General features: G+C 40.9%; 1 protein-coding gene across 1 annotated transcript; it reads right to left on the bottom strand.

Annotated features, from left to right (window-relative positions):
• Positions 1-376: 376 nt before the first annotated feature.
• On the bottom strand, positions 377-17,825 carry MED8 (mediator complex subunit 8). Its single transcript, XM_080270497.1, has 7 exons — positions 17,764-17,825; positions 14,841-14,999; positions 14,255-14,500; positions 10,915-11,046; positions 9,788-9,905; positions 7,404-7,566; positions 377-500 (listed from the first exon to the last, which is right to left on the bottom strand). The coding sequence occupies exons 1-6, from the start codon at positions 17,767-17,769 to the stop codon at positions 7,499-7,501; spliced, it is 729 nt and encodes a 242-aa protein (XP_080126623.1). The 5' UTR covers positions 17,770-17,825; the 3' UTR covers positions 377-500; positions 7,404-7,498.
• Between the last annotated feature and the right edge of the window lie 35 nt (positions 17,826-17,860).

Here is a 17,860-nt window from a genome sequence, read left to right as displayed (position 1 = left end):
TACAATCAGACCTTACTAATTACACTGCAATTTTCCCTGACTGCTTCACCTCTCGATAAAGGACACAGGTAAATAGGGAATCAGATAAGTCAGATAATACAGAAAGAAAGCAATCAATAAAATATTTTGGGGGGAAATTATACAAAGCAAGTCTAAAATTTTCAAAGGAACTGACTACTCTCAAGGTTACTTTGACTACTTAACCTTTGATACACAGATACTGATACAGAGGAAAATTTAAGACAGACATATGGGAAATAAAGTGATCAATGAAGTACAGTATAACAAAATATATTACCTGTAGACGAGTGGTTTCCGCATCCCACTGTGACGACGTTCTGTTTCTTCCTCATCTCGTAGCATCAGTGTTGTCAGTCTCCTCTTTTGTGCCTCCCAGTATCTGCTGCCTGAGTACTTGAAACGCCGTATGTGTAACTCGACGGTCTCAAGAGTGGAGTTCAGTTCTGTAGGTCTATTTTCGCTGACATTACTTGGTTGGCCTGGCGAAAGGACAAAAAAGATGATAAATACTGTATACTGGTTCAGCCACTGGGGTTGTCGAAAGAATAAACTGATATATGTTTCAGAACTGATAATCCATACGGCACCGTATTTTAGTCAGGCTGCTTAATATTAAAAAGGCTAGTTTGATTTGGACCTGGTTTTACTACATTCGGTACAAGTTTAAAATCTTTTGGTTTGGTTTGCTCCTAGATATGGTCAGTAAAAGGGGTTTATTTTATATAATTTTCAATGTTTTCTTGCGAATGTTACAATCTGTCACTTCACAAGTATCCCTTCAAACCTGAAGAAAATGCTAATTTGTCGCTTACTCCATAATTTCAAGAGTTTCAGTCTGCTTCATGGGTGAAGGAGTGTTTATTTCTCACTACTATCCTTCAATAACCCCAAATTCATGTAAGAGTCAATCAGGATGAAACAAAAATTCATGTACGAGTTAATGAGGATGAAACAAAAGCATTTCTAAATTAAACCATCTAGGTTAGGCTCGTTCAGGTTTAGGAAAGGAACTTAATACTGACTCTATGATAGCATACATTCAGTAAGGATATAAAATAAATTGCATAAGTACTTGTACTGATGCCTAAAGGTGTTTTGTGTTATGGGTGAGGTTGTTAAGGTTGGAGGAGGAGACAGGCATGATGCAAGGACATCTTTTATCTCTACCACCATGACGTGAAAGCTCCATGGATGCCACAGTTCCTTGACTGTCGTAAGATAATCAATCATGATATAATTTCAACTTAGTATAAACCATCAGCAGCTTCCATACTTACCTTGGTTTGTGTATACAGGGCCAAAAGCAAGTCTATCACCAACAAACTGGAATTTTGTTCAACGTTTTGCGTCACAGCATCCCGGTTGGTTCACACAAAGATGGCGAGTATAAGCGTCATATAGATACTCTAGGCTTTCTTATCTCATTTGCTTCTTGCAACATTTTGAAAATCAAAAAAACTAACATTTTTAGAAGTCAGGAGTTAAAAATCGCACACTACATAAATGAGTAATGACCCTTGCAACATATACAGTACAGCGGGAGATTAGCTATATTCAAAAAGTTGCCTTTTTTTATATATCTCTTAGTCTCAGTTATTAATTCTATTGCTTGGCTAATCACTAAATGAGCAAATAATATGATGGCAAACTTTCATAATAGAGGATCGCTGGAGCGCAGGGTTGCGTCGCTTTCTTCAGCTCCTATTCAAATTCTTCTTTGCCAAAGGCACATCCAGCCAATGAAAGCAGAATCTCCCTCCACGTTGTAATTAATGAATCTGCCCTGCCTTATTATTGGAACTGGCCATACTTTTTATCAATTTATTTTTCTTTCTTTAAATGTCTAACTTAACATTTTGAGTGTTTTAGTTAGATTTAGAGTTTTAAAAGCTACATTAATATAATATGTAGGTATCGGAATAGGATATGACAATACATAGACGTGAAAAGTAGTGGTTTTTCATTGTGAATGGCACGATATGATCCTAAAAGCTGATTTTAATTAAGGGTACCCTATCTGACTCCATTTTCTTTGAAGGTAAACATAGGTTTGTTTTCTTTTAAAGCCATATTTTATGAGTGACTACTACATCTCTTCATTTGACCCTTTTCGTTGGGATCTCTTGAATTCTATTCCAGTTGACCATACAGTTTCATATAGCTAAGGGTGAGTCGTAGGAGTCTGATAATGTTAATATTGTTACCAGTAACCATCTCATGGTCGATACAACTCTGTTCTAGCTAACCCAAAACGATTAAAATCAAATAGTTTGTCCTTATGCTAACTGTCAGTTTATTTCACCCTGCATTTGCCATTGTTTCCTTATTCAAGTCCTTCCTCCTTGGCCTTCAGCGATCTCAGTTGCCTGAGTGTGGTGGCTTGCACTGAACGGTACATTAGTGGTCTAAACGAATAAACAAATATATTGTGCTTCATTATTATTTTGCCTCTTCCCTCCCTCTGCCTTCACCAATGTCTCCCTCCCCCCTCTGCCTTCACCAATGTCTCCCTCCCTCCCTCTGCCTTCACCAATGTCTCCCTCCCTCCCTCTGCCTTCACCAATGTCTCCCTCCCTCCCTCTGCCTTCACCAATGTCTCCCTCCCTCCCTCTGCCTTCACCAATGTCTCCCTCCCTCCCTCTGCCTTCACCAATGTCTCCCTCCCTCCCTCTGCCTTCACCAATGTCTCCCTCCCTCCCTCTGCCTTCACCAATGTCTCCCTCCCTCCCTCTGCCTTCACCAATGTCTCCCTCCCTCCCTCTGCCTTCATGTCTTCCTCCCTCCCTCTGCCTTCACCAATGTCTCCCTCCCTCCCTCTGCCTTCATGTCTCCCTCCCTCCCTCTGCCTTCACCAATGTCTCCCTCCCTCCCTCCGCCTTCATGTCTTCCTCCCTCCCTCTGCCTTCATCAATGTCTCCCTCCCTCCCTCTGCCTTCACCTATGTTTCTCTCCTGCCTTCACCAATGTCTCCCTCCCTCCCTCTGCCTTCACCAACATCTTCCTCCCTCCCTCTGCCTTCACCAATGTCTCCCTCCCTCCCTCTGCCTTCACCAATGTCTCCCTCCTTCCCTCCCTCTACCCTCACCAATGTCTCTCTCTCTTCCTCTGCCTTCACCTCTTTTGTATTTTCCTTCCTCTGGTATGCAGGCAAAACGAGTCACGATGATGATGATGATATAACTTTATTTTATAAATCAAGTTCTGAACAGACGATACTCATTTTAAATAAAGGCAGGGAATAAACATGGAAAATCCGAGTTTTATTATAAACACACACTGGCACACCAATATTATTCAGTAAAAAAAATTACCTTCCACAGTCAAACTTACATAATCTTTCATGACAACTCTCCCACCTTCCTCATTAACCCCTTCAGCCTGAGTTTATCTTTTATATTTTAACCCCTTCAAATGGTGCTGCTGGAGATAGAGATGCCTTCAAGTGGTGGCACTGATATAACTCAACGGTGGAGCTGCCTGGTTATACAAATGTCTCTCACTTCCCTCCCTATTCCTCAAAAAGAGAATGATAGTCTGTAGGAGAAGCATAACTTTTGCCTGCAGTCCAATGGGTTCAGCTTCAGATGAAACTGGGGCTACAACAACAACACTTACAATAATTATTAATTCATTCATTCTACGTGTCAAGTGGGTTGGTGGAGGATTAGTGCCCCTCCCTGTAAAACAAATAACTCAGAGTCAGTGGCCACCCCGTGCGGGATTATGGCGTCTGGCAATAGACAGATAGATAGATAGAATTCATTCATCATCTAATCCAGTGCTGTCCCATGAGAAGTGTATGAGCACTGGGCTAGGCAAGTTGGTACTGACATTTAAGATGAGACTGACCAGCCCACTCATCCATTATTATTATTATTATTATTATTGTTAATATCATCATTATTATTCTTATTACTATTTTTATTATTATTCTACTACTACTATGGCCCCATTAACTAGAAGACACACGTTTCACTACATTCTTGTTCTTCTAGACAATAATAACATGCTTTGGAGGGCACCCGACAAGTGAAGGGGCTAATGAAGTAATATGTAACCCCTCTAGCATGAAAGTCTCTCCTAAGCTAAATAAATTCATCTGAAAGTAGAAATAATGAAATGTAAAACTGCATCACCAGACTCAATGGGTTAATCAAGCTCCCATCAGACAACTATATTTAACTTGGGATGCTGCTCTGAAAGTCGTTGTTGCTATGGTATTGTGGCACCAGTCTCGTATGGATGTAAACAAGCAGATTGTACACTGAAGCTGCCATTTCCTTAAGTTCACCACCCTCCTTTTAGAGGATAGAGGGGAAAATATGGGACATTTACATAACTCAGCAGTGGAGCTACCTGGATATGTTGGTGCCACCATGTGATGACATCCCTCTCCAGCCGTAGTACTTAAAGAGTTAATTATGACTATTTATATCCCTTCCAGTAAGAAAAAAAATATACAATAATAAAACAAACTAATAATAATACTCTAAAAAATAATCATCAGCTAATAAAAGTGTGTCAGTTGCAAGAAAATCATGTTCATGATATACCTGAGTTGAACGCTTCAACCTTAGTACACTAACATGGTCATAAATCAGTACAAATTCCACGCAGGTATACAGACCTATTGATGCACATGACTGGGAAGGGCAGTTTATGAAGCTGGTAAGAATGATATTGTGGTTAAGGTTGTGGTTACTGTAAAAGTTGCAGATGGTTGGGTCCCATCATCCCTGTGAAATACTGTACTACCATAAGAGTGAAATGACTATAAGCTTTGTAACTTGCCAATCATTCTCAGACAGGAAATTCAGGCACATATAAACATAGCCAAAGACCAAGCTGAAATTCACACACTGGTACAAATTTTATAATACATATTTCTTTCCTCCCAATGGTTTTCAGCAACTGTTGGAGAGTAATTTGCTGGTTTTTGCACTTGGTTTAGCTTCCAGTCTAGAAAACATCAGCTGAACCAAGCCCAACTTCAATATGGGAATTCTTTACAAGGAAGCAGGAGTCATCTGATCTGATGAGATATTTTTCCTGTACTGCATTATACTGTATGACAATTTTCCACCAATGTCACAAAGTGATGTGTAATAGTCCATCCATCCATCCATTGCCAGACGCCGTGTATCCCAAACGGGGTGGCCAAGGGCTTAGAGTTAATTGTTTTACAGGGAGGGGCACTAATCCTCCACCAACCCCACTTGACACGTAGGGATGCCAACAGCGGTCACCCATCCAAGTACTAACCAGACCCAACGTTGCTTAACTTCGCTGATCGGACGGGAAGCAGTGTACTCAACGTGGCATGGCAAAAAGTCAAAACACAACACAGTATTTTAGTGAGATCTTAACACATTTCCCTACGTGATTTATCCAGCACAGCACATCGATTTTCTTGTACATTACTGATATAAGCTTTGTCAACACTGAAACGACACTGCATTCATGCTGGTCTTAAGGGGCAATATGCATAATAAATGGCACAGGATGGGTTTTAGATAACATACAAGCTTCTTTGTACGTCTTCCTTCACAACTTATCCTGTACACTTTACCTAAGTATTTTCCTGTACGTTACTGAGGCAAATCATTGATACTAAAACAGTAAGATGCTGATGAGTGAGTTAAAGTGGAATATGCATAATAAATTTATAAGGGTAAGTGGGGGCACTCACCATCCACTCACTCAATGTAGTGCTGCTTTGAGTGTCTGCCCTTTCCTCTCTTCCTTCCTTCCTTCTGTTTTTCTTTCCTTCATTCTTTCCTCTTCCTTCAGCCTACAGGTGACTACACTGAGTGACAAGCCAAATGGTTTCCTGTACACCAGGAAACCATTTACTATGCTTGGTGGTAACCATATAACCAAATTATGGAGCCTGGTGGTTTAGTAAGTAATTATGGTGCTCTAAATGGATTGAGCCGGTGCAGGTTTATATCCAAGGGTGATTGGGGTTTATTGCTCTTGTAATGCTTAAATGCCATGACCAACTTGCCTAGCCCTGGGCCTCTACACTCCTTATGGAGCAATACAAGATTGGATGATGGCTGGAGGGATGGATTTCTAATGAAGGAATTTAGGGGATACAGGAGGGTTCTTAATAGTACCATATTAAATTACTTTTATTTCCTCCCTAAGCAGGTGAGTAGGTTATTGAAGCAGTGGACCTCCTGAAATAATGGACCCTTATTATAATTAATAGATCTATCAATCAAACGATACCATGTTTCATCTTAAGGAATCCCCATCCAGAGGTTAGTTATGGTATAGCTGATGTTTTCTATGGAATGGAAGCTAAGACAAATGCCAAAACCAGAGACTGTAATTACTTCCAAGCAGTTGCTGGTAACTATTGGAAAAAGAATCTGAGACATGCAACAAAAACAGTAACAATGTTGAGCCTCAGTTTGAACTCTGATTCTGTGTACTTGTGGCTGAATGTATCCTGCCTAAGAGTGATGATTACATGACAAACTTGTAGCCATATTTTGCTCTCACGGCGGTACCCCTCAAGGTCAATGATAGCCGCCCATCTACCACCTAAAGCAACATAGCAAATCACAGACAACAAAGATTGCTTTTAATCCAGCTTGTCTAGTTCTGACCCTTAAATACATCGATACACTACGTAATTCTTTATGTCAAGTCATCAACTCATTATCACAGTAATTATTATTAACACTGAGAGAAACTATTTTGGAAACAAGGGTAGAAATGACTATCTGGTGGTAATAGGGAGAGCACCTATAGAAAAAAAATAAAATGCAGACAGTTTGGCCTGAAAGGTATGGGCAGGATTCCATAAGCTTGAATAGTGGGTCAATTAGTGTGTTACCCATTTCACTAGACATGCTACTGATAATTCTCCTTCTATCATGCTTTCTCTTTCCTTGCTTTCTAGACCCTACATCACCTTATCCTTAGCTGGAAGAGGCTAGACTGATGATGATGATGATGATGATGATGATGATGATGATGATGATGATGATGATGAAAGTGCTGCTTCTGCTGATGGTTATGATGACAATGACAATGATGATGATGATGAGGAGGAGTAGGATGAAGATGACAAAGAGAATGATGATAATGATGGTGACGATGATGATATGCTACAATAATAGAAAACTGGAATATCAGAAGACCAGAATAAAGTAATGCTTACTGGACACAAAAAGTGGTGATACATCAGTCATAACACTGAGTGCTAAATGGCAAAATTCCTTCATATACTCCAGGGAAACAGCACTTTTTTTTAGTAATCCTTATGACTATCAGACAATATTATCAAGTTTATGAAAGACCCTGCCAAGTGAAAGGGATGATGGCAAAGTAATGGAAGCAATAACAAATATTACATAATTACTATAAACCTGACATCTGTTGTGTTGTGTTGTGGGGACGTATGGTTGCAGGGCACGGAGACAACGACCACTGGAGGGCAGGGTAGGACAGGGCACGGCGACTCTCAACGGCCATAGGGATGCATGGTGGACGCTGCCTTGATGTTTGTCTTAACCGCACTGACAGCCTTCCCTGGGTTACCAACTGAGCAGTGAAAAATCAACATAATATCAGACAGTCTTGACATATTCCAATCCCCTTATGACAACTACAACAAATGTGCACAGTGAATTAGAGCACAAATGATGTATTCCAATCTCGTTATGACAACTACAACAAGTACAGTATGCATAGTGAATTACAGCACAGTACTCACACTTCATACTGCTTACGTTTTCATGAAATTAAATGTGATAGTTACATGGTACTTAATTCTTGCAAGTCATAAGGGAGAGCAGAAAATGAGAATAAATGAACACAGGTATAACAACAAGAAATAATTTACTGCTAGTGAAAAAAATGGTCATGTCTCCATGGTTGTTCAATCTGTACATGAATGGGGTAATAAAAGAGGTACAAGGTAGGGTAGTGGATGTTGGAGTGGCTCTGGTGAGAGAGGATAGTGTTTGGAAACTCCCTGTACTGTTGTTTGCAGATGATACTGTGTTGTTGAGTGAAGACGAAGGGGAGCTGCAAGGCTTGGTGGATGAGTTTGGGAGAGTGTGTAAGAAACGGAATCTAAAGGTGAATGTAGGGAAGAGTAAAGTGATGGTCTTTGAGAGAGGTGAAGTCAGTGAATGTACAGCGAGGTTGGATGGTGAGGAATTGGAAAATGTGAGTACGTTTAAGTACTTGGGTAGTGTGATGAGTAAGGATGGAGGTTTGGAGGGTGAAGTGCTTGAAAGGGTACAGCAGGGAAGAAAGGTTGCTGGTTCTTTGAAAGCAGTGATAAGAAACAGGGAAGTGAGCATGGAAGTGAAAAAGTTACTACATGACAGTATTGTGATAACAACTCTAACGTACGGAAGTGAAGCTTGGACGTTGTTGGAAGGACACAAGTCAAGAGTGAGAGCAGTGGAAATGAGTTATTTAAGAGGAGCCTGTGGAGTCACATGGAGAGATAGGCTGACGAATGAGGATATAAAGGAACGTTGTGGTGTTGATGTGGATGTAATAGGGAGTGTTATGATGAACACACTGAGGTGGTTTGGCCATGTGGAGAGGATGGAGGGTGAAAGACTGACGAAGAAAGTGTATGTGAGTGAGGCGGAGGGGGGAAGAGGGAGGGGGAGGCCGAGGATGAGATGGAGGGATGGGGTGGAGAGGTATATGAGAGAGGGGGGTGTGAGTTGGGAGCAGGGCAGTGAAATGGTGGGGGACAGGGCGACTTGGAGGCGATTTGTTTGTGGCCACCCCAAACGGGATTGAGGCGTCTGGCAATAGATAGATAGATAGATAGAAAAAAATGGTCATGTAAGTAGAGGGTACTTTCAATTCTAATTTACTCTGAAATAGGGCAAGGTTGGCTGAGCAAGAGCCAAGACTCTTTATAGATCAAACAAAAAAAATGTTAAAATGTCCCAGAGATGAATTAAACTGACTGGAGATAGTTACAAAAAAATAAAAATATATAAATGGAATCCTCATAATGAATAGGTTAAGTGAGTGTATCATGAAGAAGGAAAAAAAAATCCTTACTGCACTTAAGAGTTACAGGTGTAAGTGCAAATATTACCCCTGCAAATCCTTTAGTTTTCAAGACTACATATAATAACACAAAACACGATGCTATTATACTGCAGTCTAAGGTACACCCAGGAAGAGATATTAGCTTACTATTTCACTGCATCACTTTTCTCTCTAATGCATCATATTAAACAGAATCACCTATGGGCACGTTGCACCAAGCCTTTCTCTGCATAGGAATATTAGCCAGGAAAAGCAAGTCACAAGTAGAAAATATTAACTGCTAGGTAAAATCTGTCCCTGATTTATCCATTAAAGAATCCAACTGTTTGAGGAATTTGTACAAATCAAACCTTAGAGACATCATGCTTTTTAGCTGGGTGTACAGTCAGTCAGTCACTAAACCCCAAGTCAGTAAAAGAAAGAAAGAAAGAAAAGAAAGAAAAGCTGAGAAAAGCTGCAAGAAATAGAAATAACAAGATAATACCCCCTGAATTATTATATGGAACATATGTAACTGTTAGATGTGATCAGCCTGCATCAATACAAAGTGTAGTCAGCAACAATGCAAAAAAATCAGACATCTATAACCAAAACATGCTTCAGAATTTATGGCAAAATAGTGGGGGCTTTTCTTCACATCCTTAGTTTTAATAATACTGTACATTACTACTTCTATGAGTGAGAGCAAGAAAAAATACAAATCCACAATCATGCAGGGACTCACTCTGTGATGCTGCAGCCTGCTGTGCTACTGATGGCTGTGGTCGCTGCTGTGTCTGCTGTGGGGCTGGCTGCTGTGTGGGTCGGATGCCCTTCCCCGTACCCAATGCAGCAATCAATATCTGTGGGGCCATTTATATACCGTACTGGGCAACAGAGACATTCTATAGTGCATTTACTCTAACCAGACAAAGATCCCTACCCCCTTTCAGTTCAGTTGATAACCAAGTGCAGCCAAATTGGAGGGGTGATTTCACTTGTAACAAAGGACTCATTCCTACTTTAAAATTAAGGTTTATCAAGTTTTATGCAACCACAACTTAGTTTTTGATAAAAGGGAGAGGTCTAGTTCCTCAGATGAAAATACATCAACAATAGCAAATCACTCAGGCCACATAATAGCTTATTTCTGTACCACTGGAATAAATAACTTTTAAGAATCTAAGATGGTGTTAACACAGGAATACACTGCTTGCAGAAATAACAGCTGATCACTCATTAATACCCAGAAACTATCTTTGCTCTTAAAAAATACTGCCATGGCTTCTATGCATTCATCCATCCATGATACAATACAATACTGCCAAATCAGGAGTGCAGAGACCCTGGGCTATGATATTTACCGGTAATCCTGATATTTAAGCTTTTCAGTCCTATGACATATACAGTATATCTCATTTTATTCTTGCTATTTCCAGATTATTTTATCCAACTTAGGACACATTTATTGGACTGGATGAGTTAGATAGAGCCCTCATTAGACCTATTCCCAACAAGGGATCTCCCTGTTGACTAAAATCATCAGGCAGCAGCAACAATAAACTACAAAAAAATGTCATTGTAGTGAAGTGGTAAGATAAGGGTATCAAGTCACTATTCCTTGAGTGGCATCATGTGAACATTATACAGTACACCAACCATCCCTTGGAATTAAACACTGATGAGTCACATCCACCTGAGGTTCCTTAACTCACTACAACATTATCAGTGAGTATCCTTTCTTCCAATACTGCATTCTCTTACTGTGTGCTTTAAACTGCCATCATGTAAAAATATTTCATGTAATACTTCCTATGTCAAAGCCAGTAAGGAAGTGTTGAAAGCTTTTACCTACGACAGTACTGCACATACCTGTGTTTCATTAAGGGAGCATGTCTGAGCAAGAGCCTGACGTGAAGAGGTCTCGGTCTCCCACTCCTCCCGTGCCGTATTGACCAGCTCCATCACGTGTTTCACCACCTTGTTGTGAATGTTGATCTGTTTCTGGTGGGGGAACAGCAAGGCATGTATAGTCACTCTCAATGTCCCCTCTATAGTTATCTGTACAGTCAGAGATTCAGTTATCTTCCCAGTTTAGTCTGTAAAATCTAAAACAAACTACTGTAATAAATAAAGACTTTACCAGACTGCTACGGTACCTGCTCTCAACCACTCTACTCCTGCGGTCATATTTTTTTATCTGTCTCTGAAGGGACACAACACAAACAGCTATTCTCTTTTCACTTTACCTTGACATAAAAATGCCACTCCTCTACCTTGAATGTTGCGTTTTGACAAGAAATTAACTTTAAAGTATTATGCCAATCATGAAGAAATGCTGTGTATAGATTGTTGGGCCAAAGTATTGCCTTATTATGCTACTGAGTAATGTGAATTTAGCTGTAAAAGGACAAAAATCTGGGCCGAGTTATGGTGAAAGAACTGTAGCTTCTTTAATTTCAATGATGTAGGATGAGATGGAGGGATGGGGTGGAGAGGTATATGACAGAGGGGGGTGTAAGTTGGGAGCAGGGCAGTGAAATGGCGGGGGACAGGGCAACTTGGAGGCGATTTGTTTGTGGCCACCCCAAACGGGATTAAGGCATCTGACAATAGATAGATAATAGGATATCAGACATTACTGGAAGTTTCTAACTGCACTTATTTTTATAGATGGACAGATTAGTGTTAGTGACTCTGTTCCCTGGGCATGCCACAGCAGACCAGAGCTCTGTTTCTCTATAAAATTACAACTTAATACACCAATCGTGACTACTTTCGTTACAAGTCCAGGTGATGGAAGATTTCGTAGTAGGCCAATAAGAAGTCATGTACTATGAGTGAGTTATGAGAAAATGTGGTACCTGAATAGACACTAAAAAAACAATGGCATAAACAAATTATGGAGTTTATCTTCTATTAGTTCAAGTACTGCAGCTTGTGGGGAGACTCAGACCCTACCCTACCCATCTTCAGACTTTGTGGCTGCTCTCTTCCAAAAATGCTTATAAATCAAGTCTGTAAAACCTGTGGGATGAAAATGAACATTTCAAAGGCTTGAATGGCGAGTAAAAAGATAAGTAGTCCACTCCGCTGAACAGACTGAACACAGTTGATAGGTACTTCGACTTTCCTGTTTCCATATTTCAATCTCTGTCTTTCAGGTCCAGTATGAGCACATTTGGTCAAGGTAATAAGGGATTTCCTTTGCAGATAACCAATGAATGGTGAAGAAGAAAGAAATATTATGTATCAATTTAACATCCATGTAAATCAAGATTAAGTTTGAGGTAATCAAAGTAGCACTGACTACTGCATATGCATTTTGTAATGACTAAGTGTGGATGAGGAAGTCAATTTGGGGACCAACTAGAGTTCACTCACTTTAACTTGCTGAAATTTTTGTCCTTTTGTATCCCATTTCCTGTAGCTCAATGGCAGAATATGACAATAATACAGTCCTGCATCCTTTTCACACGACTTCTTTGAGACTAGCCCCACATTCTACTGTTAATCTTTGTTATCACTCAGATGAAGAGATGGCAATTTTGCACCTAGTTAAAGTGAACAGAGTACAGAAATGACAGGATGAGTGTCTAGGGGATATAGAGCATCTGTTACTGGAGATCTCAATGTTAGAGTTGACACTAGCCCTGTGAATGACATAAGGGGTCATTCAGACGTGTATGGGAAGTACAACAACAGAGACCGGCTGATGGATATGGATAAGGAAAGAAGGATATATGCATTAGTAACTCCCTCTTCTTTTTTCTTTGTTTCCTCCTCTCTCCTACTCTGCCCCCTCTTCTCTCTCCCACCTCCCCCTTTACCTCTCTTCTGTCCCCCTTCTCCTCTCTTCTGTTCCATCTCCAACTACTTCCTCTTTTCTTCTCTGCTTCTCTCTTCTCTGTCCTTCTACTCCTCTCTTCTTTTCTATTCAATTTAAATAAAAATGTATGACAGCAGCATGAATGGATAACAATGTCCCCATATCCAGGCCACATATCATGAGCAATGATTTTTTAATGTTTCCATAAGAGGATATAATTCTTTCAATTATCCTATCCTCTTCACTTATGCTTTGGTGCTGGAGAGGGATGCCTGTATATGGCGGCATTGACATGACTTGGAGCTGGAGATGCCAAATCATAAAAATGTCCTCAAGTTCCTTCCCTATCCCCCAAAAGGAGGATAGTGGACTATAGAAGCAGTGCAACTTTGGCCTGCAGTCCACTGGGGTCACATTCAAATGAGCCTGGGGTTGCAACTACTACTACTACTACAATCCTTACACCTTATAGGCATGGTGGTAGAGGTGTCAGGTCGGAGTAAACAGTGCATTAATCTACCACAGTTTGAATCTCACTAGTGACTGAAAATCTTTCTACCATACAAATAATAACAGGAACATAGGGTGGCCTCCTAAGGTTTCAATGATACAGTATCCTGGCCCCATACCCTCCTAGGCTATGCTTCAAAAGGAGTAATAAGGATGCTTGTTGCCATTCAACAACAAGTAAACAAAGTCCAAGATAAGACTCACACATTGCTACATATCTTATACATTTTTCTCCACTATCAGTCTCCTGCAACTGTTTGGAAGTTATCAGCTGATGTCAGCACCTGGTTTACCTCCCTGTCCACAGAAACTATCAGATGTATCATGGCAACCTCAATATGGGGATTCCTTATATGGAAGCATGATACCATCTGATTTTATCTGATTTGATACTTAACGGTACTTTTCTACCATACCTTTTCAATTATTTATGAGGATCAAGTGGGGTTACATGGAGAAACAAACAGACAAATGAGGATGTGATGGAGCACTGCGATGTTGATGCAGATGTGCTAGAAGGAATTACAAAATTCATTGCCATGGTTTGGCAAATATGGAGAGGATGGAGAATGAGAGATTGAGCAGGAAAGTGTATGTGAATGAGGGGGAGGGGGAGAGGGAGACCAAAGATGAGATGAAGGGATGGGGTGGAGAGGTGTATGAGAGGAGGGTGTTAGGTGGAATGGGGGCAGCCTGTTGGTGGAGGCCTGGGTGACATGGAGGTGATATGTTTTAGGTCACCCCTAACAGGATTGACGCGTCTAACAAAACACACAGATAGATAGACAGATAGATAGATAAACAGATAGACAGACAGATAGATAGATAGATAGATAGATAGACAGACAAACAGACAGACAGATATACACTTACCTGTGCTGTGTCATGGTTAACTTGTGCCATCTTAGCTTCAAGAGTAAGATGTCTGGCCTCCACATCCGGCTCAGGTTTGGTGCGCAAGAGGTTGGGTACAAAGTCATGGCTGAAGGACGGCACGCGCCCTTCTGTTGCTGCCAGAAGTTTCTCATCTGTGTCTGCACTTAACTGGAGTGGCAGGGTCAGGTAGTTCCTCAGTACTGGGGTTTTCTCATTCTTTAGCACCTTTGTCAATGTGTAAATCTGGAGGTAGTGATAGGGAGACTGAGTCCATCTGGATGCAGTGATAGAAGTAAACCAAGTCACCAGTCACTTTTACCTATATACTTCTTCAGTATCTCTTAGACACTGTGTACAGCTCAGCATGATGCACAGGAGACTGAGTTAATGTGGTTGCAGTGAAACAAGAAAGAACTACATCACTAAACAATGGCATCATATTTAGTCAGGTGATCACTCAGTCATTTACAAGGACCCCAGAAATAATTTTCAGTAATTATTGCAATGAATAGGTATGTGGTGTATGGTAGCAATATTGACAACTTTTGGGGAGGCTGGTAACAGAAAGATCATGTACTATCACCTGTGCTGAGATAACAGAGAAAGCATTGAGGTATGAGGGCCAATCTGCCTGTTCCCCCTCACGCTCAATTTTGGCTAACAACTCCTGCAGTGAGCCTTTGATATCCACCACGCGCTGAGTTACTGCCTCCAGGGCTGCTTCCAGGGCTCGCTCCTCACGCTGCAACCACACAGACTAGGATGTCAATTGAGCAGGTCTAGAGATGTCATCATCATCATCATCATCATCATTATCATCCATTCCTACGTTGCCCCATGAGGAGTGTAGGAGCCCGGGGCTAAGCAAGTTGGTCCTGACATTTAAGATGAGAGTCACCAGTCTCACTCATCCCTGAGTGGCATTACGTGAGCAATAAGCCCCAACCACCCCTTGGATATAAACCTTCAGCAGCTCAATCCAATTGGAGCGCCATAATTACCCATTAAACAACCAGGTGCCAAAATCTGGTTATATGGTTACCACCCAGCGTAGTAAATGGTTTCCTGGTGTACAGGAAACAATCATTTACCACCATAAAAATGATCAGAAAAACAAAGAAACCAACCAGGGAGAAGAAGTGAATCAGTAAGGTATTTCTACTGCTTAAAGTTGACCATGTGTTTACCAATAAAAATTAGGTAATTATTTACCAAATGGGTACATTGATCCCAACTGTCTTCTTACAATCTTCAGGAATGTAATTTTAGTACAGTATGCAACAAAGAGAGTAATTTTTATTCATTTTAGACTACAAGAAGTGTACAGGAAAAACAATATACAGCTATTTTTTGGCATTAAAGAAAACTGCTAGTTCACCCATGGCAGCGTGTTTACTAACACGATATGCTGACTACCAACAGTCTCACCAACAGGACTTGTCAGTGCATTAAAAATTCAGAGCTACAGAACACTTACCAATCCAACCTGACCTAGCCTATACTAGGCTAACTGAGATTAACATAACTGGGGGCTCTGCTCCTAAGACCCCACTGTTTTACTCCCTATGACTGCCACTTAACCTAACCTAGAAATCCCCCGAATACCTATTGGGCCATATTTCAGTCCTATTTTACAATACCTAATCTAATCTACCCTAAACTAACCTAACATTTCCTATCTCACCCTAACTTTACATTTCCTACTTTATCCTAACCTAACATAAACTATCATAACTTAAACAAATGAAAGGATCCAAATGCAACATATCAGTATGGAATTTGAAATTACCATACAACCAAAGTAAATCGTGCATTAGGAAATTTTGGCAGCAAGTTTTCTCTTGATGGTAACTTCACCATAATGACTGTATGAGTGATATTACGTCTTTACGTATTTCACAGGTAAAATTTCAAAAATACCCATATATCTATGGTACTGTATGCAACATAACAAATAATCAGTGAAAGGCCCTTCCCAATAGGGTAGCTGCCCTACTGGGAGAGATAGTGCTCTCCTATCAACTAGTGGTGTAACAGCTGTGGCTCAGTGGGTTAGAGTGCTCGATTCTGGCTGAAGGGATGGAGGATTAAGTCCACCCAAGGGTCATTGGTAGACATCAGGAAGGGCATCCAGTCATAAAGTGCTACATGTTCCAAACCTAAGTCCACTACCCAGGGGCAATGCCTTAGCCCTTATCAAAAATAGAGGACACAGCATAAAAAATATATATGTATTCATGCCATAAACATATGCTATTATAACATGTACACAATGCAAAGTGTTAAAAAAATCCAGTATAAAAGAAAACAGGCAGGAAAAAAAAAAAATCCAACATCTAAATATTGTACATACATGCAAACATGCAACCAAAATAATCCTAGACAAATGACACTGAGGACACAAACCACTGGAGATTTTCTATATGGCTACTGGCCAAGAGAATTTCTAAATATGACCCCAAGTTGCAAAGCTCCTTATTCTTATGGGTATGAAGGGCCTCAGTCACAAAATGACCCAACGCCCTTCCTCAGCCGACAGTGGGTAGTGCTAGATCATAATGGGAAAGTTGCTCTGATGACTGCAGAAATTCACACATGCCACACAATCTCTTGGTAAACAGCAGGATTTCCAACATAGCCTCCACAGAAGAACACAAAGGGCAATCAAGTGATCTGATGGGGTGACCCAGAGGGAATGAAACCTAGGGCACCATAGCAGGAAGTGCTTGAAAGTTTCTACTGTTCAAAGACACCACGGACATCAATGGGTCACAGCCATACCTAACCGGTGTGGGTAAGCATTCAGACCTGTGTGACTAATGTGCAGGTGGGCAAGGGCAACAGCCAAACAACAGTTGGGATTGTGAGTCCAGGGGTGTGCAGCCACATCAGTAGGGAGGAGGACCAATTTGGTTGTAGTCAGGTCAAAAGAGAGGTGTGACTCCTGTGTAAGTTGAGAGGCATGGTGGATGTAAAAAGTGCTGGACAGAGGGGTCTGGGTCCCGATGGGAAAGGCAACTGGAGAACAGAGCCCACTGTGCTGCCTAGTCAACAATTTCATTCCCATGGACATCTACCGTACAGGGGATGGGATCCACTGAGGGCGTATAGTATATGCGAGTGAGATCAAATAAAACACAATGAGAAAAGAGTGGATTGTGTGGACTAGTCGTACGTGAAAGGATGGCCGTCCTAAGAAAAGGTGTAATGAAGACTGTGAGACAGTGTACAGTACCACTGGTTGGGTCCAGGTTTGGGCAGAGGGAGAGGTCCTGAAAATACACTGCGGGAAGTGAAGGAGGTAGGCGGGGTGTACACGGAGGCATCCATGTCCTGGTACTCAACAACAATGGCTTCCCTAAGTTACAATAAGAGTAAAGCCGACACTGACTACGGTACTACAACCGGCACACTGCACCTTAACCTATAATATCACCGTCTTACAATACGTAATATGAAAACAATAAAGATTCAGCACTATACGCCACACAACAACGTAATATTACCTGCATTGTTGTCAAATATGACCCAAATGCGTAAATAATTAACACAAATATTTGGGACCAGCGTGTACCCCACAAACAACTTGTTTACTTCATTCAG

The sequence above is a fragment of the Coenobita brevimanus genome, chromosome 41 (assembly GCF_032717465.1).
Source record: "Coenobita brevimanus isolate Jiangsu-jjx chromosome 41, ASM3271746v2, whole genome shotgun sequence".
Lineage (NCBI taxonomy): Eukaryota > Metazoa > Arthropoda > Malacostraca > Decapoda > Coenobitidae > Coenobita > Coenobita brevimanus.
This window is presented reverse-complemented; position numbering and strand designations above follow the sequence as displayed.